Source organism: Lytechinus pictus, chromosome 9 (genome assembly GCF_037042905.1).
Source record: "Lytechinus pictus isolate F3 Inbred chromosome 9, Lp3.0, whole genome shotgun sequence".
NCBI classification, from domain to species: Eukaryota; Metazoa; Echinodermata; class Echinoidea; order Temnopleuroida; family Toxopneustidae; genus Lytechinus; species Lytechinus pictus.
In genome coordinates this window covers 7,862,501-7,871,529 of record NC_087253.1, presented here as the reverse complement: position 1 = coordinate 7,871,529, position 9,029 = coordinate 7,862,501, and the positions used below count along the sequence as shown (strand labels likewise).

The following is a 9,029-nucleotide window of genomic DNA, read 5'->3' as shown; positions in this document are numbered from 1 at the left end:
CCCCCCCTGGTTCCGCCAGTGTCCCAAGGCATGAGGAAGCAAGTGAGGGCGAGTATGTGCGGGTGTGTGTGTGTTTCAAGATTAACCTTTTCTTGATTGGAATATTTTATGTATGCGCTATGCTCTCATGATGGTAAAGAAATCAGAGTCACATGTCCCCCAAAGTCTGAATTCACAGTTATGAAGGTCAGCACTGAAATATTTACATTCCAAAAGAAACCATATATTTTCACATCAATGTCACATTTTTTGTCATGTACTCAAAACTCATTCTACCAATCGAGTTGCTTCCTTATGTCATTGGACGGCAGAGTTTCCATGATTTAGTTTGCATAGGCCCTTTCTGTCTCTTTAAAACTCGCAGAAGGTTAAACTACTCCTGGTCACACCAAGGACGCCGCCATAGCCGATCAATACTATGACTATGTCTCAATTGACATCCCATGGGTCGATTTACAGTCAATGAACTTAGTGTGACTAGAATCTTGCCCAGGAACTTACCTTGCTGAACCCGTAGGAACGTGATGCCCCGCAGACGCTGCTGTCAAATAGATCATACAGTTTCCTTGTTCAAATCGCTCTGAGACACTAGCGTACCTACGGGGGAGGGGGGGGGGGCAGGGGGGCCAGTCTGCCCCCCCCCTGACGAGTCACAACCAATGCAAAAAACGTATACCTGCCCCCCCTGACGAGCTTGAAAAACCTTTTTTGCCCCCCCCCCCCTGACGAGGTTGAAGACCTTTTTTTTCCTCCCCTGATGAGCTGGAAGACCTTTTTATTTTTTTATTTTTTTATTTTTTTTTTGCTTTTCATTTTTTTTCTGTTACGAAATCCTTTATATGTGACTGAAGACTTTTTTTTTTTTTTTTTTTTTTTTTTTTTTGCTTGTCAAATTTTTGGCGGACGGTTTTGCCCCCCCTGTGGAAAATCCTAGGTACGCCACTGCTCTGAGAGAAGACTGAAGAATACATATTGTATATGAAATCGGATTATCTTTTTTATAGAAATCAAACCAAGCGAGGCCTTGCATGGACTCTCGGGAGACAAGATTATTGGGGGGCTCAGGGGAGGGTTGTCTTTTTGTGTGGTGGTAAAGCTGTTTATAGTAATGCAGATTATCAGTAAATAAAACCAAATCCCGGAGGTCAATGCAAATTAATTCACCTGAAATTAATGTAATTGTATGTGAGCACGCAGGTGTCGAGCGCCTGGTACCCCCACACAGTTGTTATTCGTGTTTTTATTTATGTTCATAAGATATAACAAATATTTGATTACCATGATATCGATGAACGTCCAATGACGTCACAATTGGTGACGAAACAATATGGTTTTCCCGATCTTCTCAGAGGCGGTCCGGGAACAATGTGGGAGGGGCACTCGATCTGTCAAAAGTAATTGATAAGCCACCAAAAAAATTATCACGACTCATGAGGAGTATTTTGTTGCTTTTTTTTTCGTTTTGGTTCGTCAAAACCAAGCAAGTTCCACCTCACCCCAGCGAGCAGCGCCACTTGTATTATCTACTTCTCCCAGTAGCGTACTGATAAAATAATTATAATACAGTAATAATAAAAATAAAGATAAAAAACAATCATGTCCAAGGAGAAACAATAGAAAAGGAAAGAGAAAAAGATGAAATATAGTGATATTATTTTCTGAGTATTATGTCAAAATCTATCTCAAAATTATATTTGATAATAAAAAAGGTCAAAATTTTTGCTCGGTTGCTTCGCACTTTGCAACTTTTTTATATATAGATTTTGCCCGATACGACACATCTGGCCCCCTCATTTTTTTTGGGCTCATTACGCTCTATTTTGGTATTTTGTAGATTATGTATTTTAATTCCGTTTTCCACCCGTCTCTTGTATATAGGTTATGTTAATTAGTATTGAAACTATGTTTAGGGACTTGCCTTTCTTACAAGCTCTGCTTTTCTTGGCAAGTCCCTCCGTTCAGATAATGTTATCTTCAATATTTGTTATGAAATGTTATAGAACTGTATGTATTATTTTGAGTATGTATTATTTTGAACATGTATTTACACTGTACTTGGATTATATCTTTTGTTTGAACGGAAATAAATAAATTATCAATCTATCAATCTAAGAACTGACTGCTCCATTGTAATTGTCGATGACCCCACGTTCACCCCTTCGCCCCGAATTCTTTCACTCTCCACTTCTATCCCCCCTTCTTCTTTTCTATTTATATCCCACCCATCTCCCCGCTTTCTGTCTCCCTCTACCCCTCTCCCATTTTTTTCCATTTCTGTCTCCTTTAAATCCATTGCCCGTTTTTTGAAGTTGGGTTAGCATATAATCTAGGCCGAGGCATCCACAATTCGTAGTCTTTGCCACTTCAGACGTGTCGCTTGCGTTTAGCATAACAGCAAATACAATAACTGCCGCCTCCGCCTAGATTATAGGCTAATTTTTCCGCGGGTTTAATTGAGACTCTGGTCTTATGCAAGGTTTGATTATCAGAATACCACCCAGAGGCCCATATTCTGAAGTCTGGTTTATCTTAAGCTCGGGTTCAAAGTTGTGGTTTAAGTATGGAAAGCCAATTGTGACACAAGTCTCTAACAATAGCGATTCAATGTAACAGCTCATTTGACTCTTACATCGTTCTTACTTGCCTGAGAATGAATAAAAGGAGAAAAAAATCCAACAAGCATCACAATAAAAAAATCATCAAAATCAGATAAAAATAAGAAAGTTATGACATCTTTAAGTTTCGCTTCATTTCACAAAACAGTTATATGCACATCCTGGTCAGTATGCAAATAAGGAGACTGATGACGACACACACTCACTATTTTTTTAAAATTTTATTAGATGAAGTCAATTATGAAAAATTCGAATTTTCTCCTCTTTGTCATGAGAAAAAAATTGTATTCCTTCATGAACATGTGGAATTACCATTATTTTGAAAGTTTATGGCCAAGTCAAGTTGGTCCTCATTCATGTCATTGTTAATTCTGTAAAAATTGAAATATTGTATACTTAAAAAAAATAGTGAGTGAGGGACATCATCGACTTTCTCATTTACATATCACTAACTTATCTATACAACTGCTTTGTGAAAAATAAGCGAAATTTACAAATGTCATAATTTTCTTATTTTACGTCCGATTTTGATGAAATTTTCAGCGTTATGCTCGTTTAATTTTTTTTCGATTTAAATCAACAATTTTCAGGGGTGGACTTGGGACTTAACCTGTAAAAGTCATATTGCTTAATTAGTTAATCAAAATCCCATCCATGACGCCACCATTACAAAAAAAAAACACAAACAAACAAACGTTGCTGTAGTGTGCTCCACTATTGATTATTTGACCCTTAAATTAATAAATTGTTAAATTTCCGAAATTCAATTTCATTTCATTTGTTGAATTCCGTTTCACAGTGTTGTACATTTCTGTACATTGTTATAAACAAAAACAAAACAAAGTCAAAAATATAACAAGACATAATATTATACATAACATAATTATACATTTGATGAACACAATTAAAGAAATTAAGGTAACTCAGATGATGTTTTTTTTTTTTTTTTTATAGTAAAACGGCGGGGCTTACCGAAAAAAGCAAAGCTTGTATGAAAGGCAAGCCCATAAAGTTAGTTTCATTACCTTATTTACACAAAACAGATGAACTTCGTGGTAACTATGTACATTTTGCAAAATAATAATTTACGTGGCCTCACTATACTGTTAACGAGTCGACAAATCGTTTTGAATTACCCGTCAATTTATCAGGCTTGGAGTTATTTTGTTTGCTACAGTTTCATTTTGTTTTTCATTTCTAACAGTGTAAAAAAATCAATAGAAATACAAATTTATGACCAATTGAATTATAATAAACAAACATGTGATTTAATTTTATGGTTACACCGCATAATTATGTGAGACACTCGGTGATGATAATTACTTCTTAATGAAGTTGAATAGAGTAATTTGAAACGTGGAATTAATATTTCGAATACACATGTGTGAATGGTATCTTAAATATATTAAATAGAAGATGGACGATTCCTTACGTTTCGTACAAAAATTTCTAGTTTCCTAGCCGAATGCTTTAATGAGCAATAAAATTTAATTTTTTTTGTCAATGATAAAACTATAGTGGGCAGTCATGTGAAAAACTAATGACCAAGACACAAAAAAATGATTATGGGTAAATTATAGGTGAAAATGTTGTGTGTCGTACGGGACGCAGAAATGTCCGTCCCGCGCGACACGCAACATTTTAAGCTCTAATTCACCCATAGACGACATATTTTTGTTGGTTGTTTTTTTTTAGCATGTCTACTCAGTAGTACTTTGATATTACCACAAAGCAAATTGAAGTTCTTCGTTCGTTTTGACAGCAGGTTGATAAATGTTGTGAAAATGGCAGATTTTTCTAGCATGGATGCTAACTTTACTGGTCCCCATTTAACCAATAGACAGAAAATGTTAACCGTTACGCGATTTACAGATACAAGTCCTTAAAAACGTCCTTGAAACGCTTCTCCCACATTATATATTACACCAACTCAGAAGAAAAAAAATTATCCAAAGAAAGAAAGAATAAAGGATCTCATTAATGTATTAAAAGCAGAGCATTCCAAATCGTCAAGTTCCACAAAGGGCTATATTTAAATCAAAATCTCATTAATTTCAGAATTATGTTCCTGGCCGCGAAATTTCTTCCCTTGAAATAAAACACAATCAACGGTCCATGATTGATTCAACAACTTGAATAAAATGATTTATAGAGCGTGTTGAGCAAAGACTTGTTTAGCCGATATATACAATCGTTTTATTATTTTCTTTTGAAAAGGGTAATTTAATGATAAAAAAGAATAAAAGATTTGATTAATACACGGAAAGCAGAATGTTCGAAACACTTAAGCCCCCCCCCCTCAAAAAAGAAGAAGCTAAAGTCGAAAGTCTCATTAATTTCACAATAGAAATTATGTTCCTGATCGAAAATTTTCTGCCCTTGAAATATAACACAATAAACTGTCTATGCACTCAATTTTTTTAAATAAAAGGTTTTACAGAGCGTGTTCGAGCAAGGACTCGATTAGCCTACATTATATAATTATCCTTTTATCATTAAGGGTAATTAATAATTAAAATGTGTTTGTCAGTTGCTGACGATCACAGGTAATGATCAATTTCAACTCTCTGCTCGATATGTGTCTTTCCAAGATTCATTTGCATTTCTCCTTTTTCTTTTCAGTATTTACCAATTTTTATGATTTGGCTACTGGCCGGAATGTAGCGCCCCCTACTTTTACATATTCAGTTTGGGTGCATAGGGAAGAAATTGTTAACTTTGAGATAGGAATTTCGTTTTAGTAAACCATACGTTTTGTTTCTTAGGTTATTGAATATTTATCTGTACTTTCTTAGTTCTTTCATAGTAAATAAAACATCTGGCCTCAAAACAAATTGATTGACGAATTTCATATTTTGATTGTATGCAAGTAATCTTTTTTTTTTTTTTTTTTTTTGGGGGGGGAATCAATATAATGGATGGGCGGTGGTTGCGACCACTTCGGTAAACTGGGAGCGGCGACGTTTTGTAAGGTTAGAGGACGTGGTCCAATTCACTGCGTCCAAGTTCGCCCCGCTCTCCCTAATCATCTTCAAACTATTTCTGAGATTTTCTATCAACACAACGCCGCAGGATCTTAATGATGGTCTTTCTGAAGAGGGGTTGAGCCATGGCATAAGCCAAAGGGTTCACCAGGCTGTTGCTGAAGGCAATCCAGCGTGTTATCTCAGATAACCTGATGGACTTACTGATGGTTCGGTAGAAATCAGGAGCCAGGGCGTACATGGTGACCGAGACTGCCGTTGGTAGCCAGGTCAGAATAAACACCAGGACAATCATGGTCATGGTCCGCATTGCCTTTCGTCCTTCGGTTCTCGATTCTTTCTTGGGTTCCTTCGAAACAGCGTTGCTCCGAGACGTCACATTTTCTTCGTCATCTCTTGGCATGATCTTATATGTTCGTGTCGGACCGGCGGAGGCCATCAAACCTCCAATTCCATTTGAAAACTCTTCGTCACCGATCTGTGGATTCGCGACACCAATAGCCGCTCCTGCATTGCTCATCATATCCAAAGAAACACTTGAGATAGTTGTTTCTTCAGTCGATGTCACTGAGGTTTTCGATCCATCAAGTTCAACGGGGCTTAGAGGGCGCCTGTCATTAGGCCTACTCAGGGGAGCGGATTTTGCATGTCCTTTTTCAACGCCCCTCTCCCTGTTAAAGTACTTTGTGAGATTTTTACTGCCGATGTTTTTAACACGGAAGTAAATTCGGATGTACAGACCAGTCATCAGAAGAAACGGCAATCCGAACCTCAGAAAGAATACAAGAAGGCTTGCTGTGTAGGTCAGGTTGTAGTTTGGTCTGGAGAGGCCGGAGGAGATGACAAGGTTGGTTGGCTTGATGAAGTCCCAACCGGACGTGACCATCATCCAGACTCCGAATGATGCGACCCAGGTGAGTATGTTGACCACCACAGCCTTGCGGATACTCCGTCTCTGGTAGTGCAGGATGGGAAAGAACGTAGCTAAGTAACGATCAATGCACACTACGACAACACCACACACGGACACAGCCAGGATCGAATTCTGGAACCCCATGAACAGAATGCTCGCCACCTTCCCAAAGGGCCAACCGTTGAAGAGATGGATCGTAGAAAGTATGGGCATGCAGAATAGTCCCACGACCAAATCTGCAATAGTCATGTTGAAGACGTAGCAGTTGTTGTATGTCCGCAGTTTCTTCTCGACGTAGAAGGCAGCCAGGATGAGGCTATTGGTGGTGACAGTCAGTCCAGAGAAAACGATAAGAGCTAGGAAGGCGACACTAAACTCTGGCCCTGGAGTTTCTATGGGGATATCTTCACTCATGTCCAGATCCGAGGATCCCGTAGAAATTTCCGAATCATTCAATATGTCCATCTTGACAGGGTCAGGTCAACTGCTCCAATGAATAAGAAGTTAGCTTTACGGTAAAATGATGCTTTGATCACACTTATGATTTGAAACAGAACTGCCACTTCAGCCAGTGTGCCTTCTAAATAGAATGGAGGTTGAATGTGCATGGGCATGAATATATATGGTTTCATATTTTTGCAGTAAAGTAAAGAAAAAAAAAAGATCATAAATGTCCTTGATATTGCTTACCGACACACGCCAACTATATCGATTCCCCACGTACATACTGCTTTCTTCATAACATAAGAGCAAATCTGCGTAAATTGGTGTGATGTGCAGTAATAAAAAAACAAACATAAAGATGGGGGGGGGGGGATACACAGCTGCATCTCAGGAAAAGTTAAAGGAAAAATTCATGTAAAATGAAGAGGAAGAATGGAAAAAATGAGAAGGAGAGCAGAAAATATTTGGAGACTGATGAAGAATGATGAGGAGGTGGAGTAGGGGAGAAAGAATAAAAAAGAAAATCAAGAAGACGAAGAAGTTGAAGTAGGAGGGAGGAGGAGCGGAAAATCCCTCTCCTTTTTGTTTAAAAATATTGGCCAAACGCAATGTTACAGCTAGGTACACCCTAAATGAAGGAGAAACATATGGATAAATGCTTGTGTCCCTTACTTTTACAGCGGTGGTTGTGTTACTTACGTTTACAGTGGTAGAGCGGTATATGAGCCAAAAATGTCGAAGAGGCATGATTAACATGAAGTGAGTGGGGAAATTTCTTGAAAATCGTGACGGGGGAGCGAAGCGAGCAAGCAGAAATTATTACCTTTTCAACAATGAATATCTAATTTTGTGACTTTGGCATAATACTCAACAAATAATGTATTTCACCCTTTCCCATTTCTTGTCTTTCCTTTTCTCATTCGTATTCTTTTATTTTCTTGATGGTGACACTTTTGGGGGCAGGCATCCGCGCCTGATAATGAAGAGAATCATTTAACAAAATAAAACAAGAGGAAAGTATGGTATCTCGTCTGTTGGCCTATGTTCCACTTTTATGTGACTCAGTGTGTGTATGTGCGTGTGTGTGTGTGTTAATTCAGTTTTTCCGACGTGTATAAATCATGTAATTATTTACGTCTGGGACGGACCTTGACGTCACCACCCGAAAGACGTGACTAGAGCTCGAACCTCGAACCTTTGCATCAATTAGTAACTTCTCCGCATAGCTTGGATTACAGGCGCACGCCACAACCCCCCCCCTTTTTTTTTTTTTACAGAGTTTATTCATGTGGTATGCACAGTCAATTCACGTCAGAAGCCACTAACCATTGCCACAATTCTATTCTATAGATAAAAACGACATAAGCCCACCATCAGTAAATGGACTAATTGCCTCTCTACATTGCAATACAAATCAATCAACCATGATACAGAAATAACAATGTCAAAATGTGGTTTTATATCCCGGATCAGGGTTCCACTCTATCATGAAAATCAACATTTACCCCCCCCCCTTCATTCGATACTCCTCTTCATATTATCATGGACCTATATATTAGGTCCATGATATGGATGAGAATGGTTGCCCTTTGTCTGATTTTTATCCATTTATTCTGTTTGCTGTTTACTTTGTCTTATTTTTCAATCTCATTGTGACTATTGGGAACGCTATTATTATTATTATTATTATTGTTACTATTATTATTATCATTATTGCTATTATTATTATAATTATCATTATTATTATTAGGTCCTATAATCATTATTATTGTTATTATGATTACTATTATCATTATTATTATCATTATCATCATCATTATCATTATTATCAATATTATTATTATCATCATCATCATCATCATTATTATTATCATTATTATTATTATTATTGATATTATCATTATTATTATTATTAACTGTATTATTATTATTTACTGTAGTAGGGAGGGGAGTGAGCCCTGTGCGTCACTGCGAAGTATTTTCAACCAATATATTTAGGGGTGAAACAACTACTGAAGGAGAAGAAGAAGAAGAAGAAAAAGATAGAAGAAGAAGAATAAAAAGAAGAAGAAG

General features: G+C 37.4%; 1 protein-coding gene across 1 annotated transcript; it reads right to left on the bottom strand.

Moving 5' to 3' along the window:
• Positions 1 to 5,651: 5,651 nt before the first annotated feature.
• Positions 5,652 to 6,926, bottom strand: LOC129268833 (muscarinic acetylcholine receptor M1-like). The gene is made up of 2 exons (XM_064105047.1): positions 6,227 to 6,926; positions 5,652 to 6,166 (listed from the first exon to the last, which is right to left on the bottom strand). Exons 1-2 carry the CDS (start codon positions 6,924 to 6,926, stop codon positions 5,652 to 5,654), a joined length of 1,215 nt encoding a protein of 404 aa, XP_063961117.1.
• Between the last annotated feature and the right edge of the window lie 2,103 nt (positions 6,927 to 9,029).

What these genes read in the sequence shown, in the direction of transcription:
- LOC129268833 (XM_064105047.1), bottom strand. Translation starts at nt 6,926, where the DNA reads ATGAGTGAAGATATCCCCATAGAAACTCCAGGGCCAGAGTTTAGTGTC. An exon ending in TGCAAAATCCGCTCCCCTGA is followed by an intron (nt 6,167 to 6,226) that starts GTAGGCCTAATG and finishes CGAAAACCTCAG; the next exon opens with TGACATCGACTGAAGAAACA.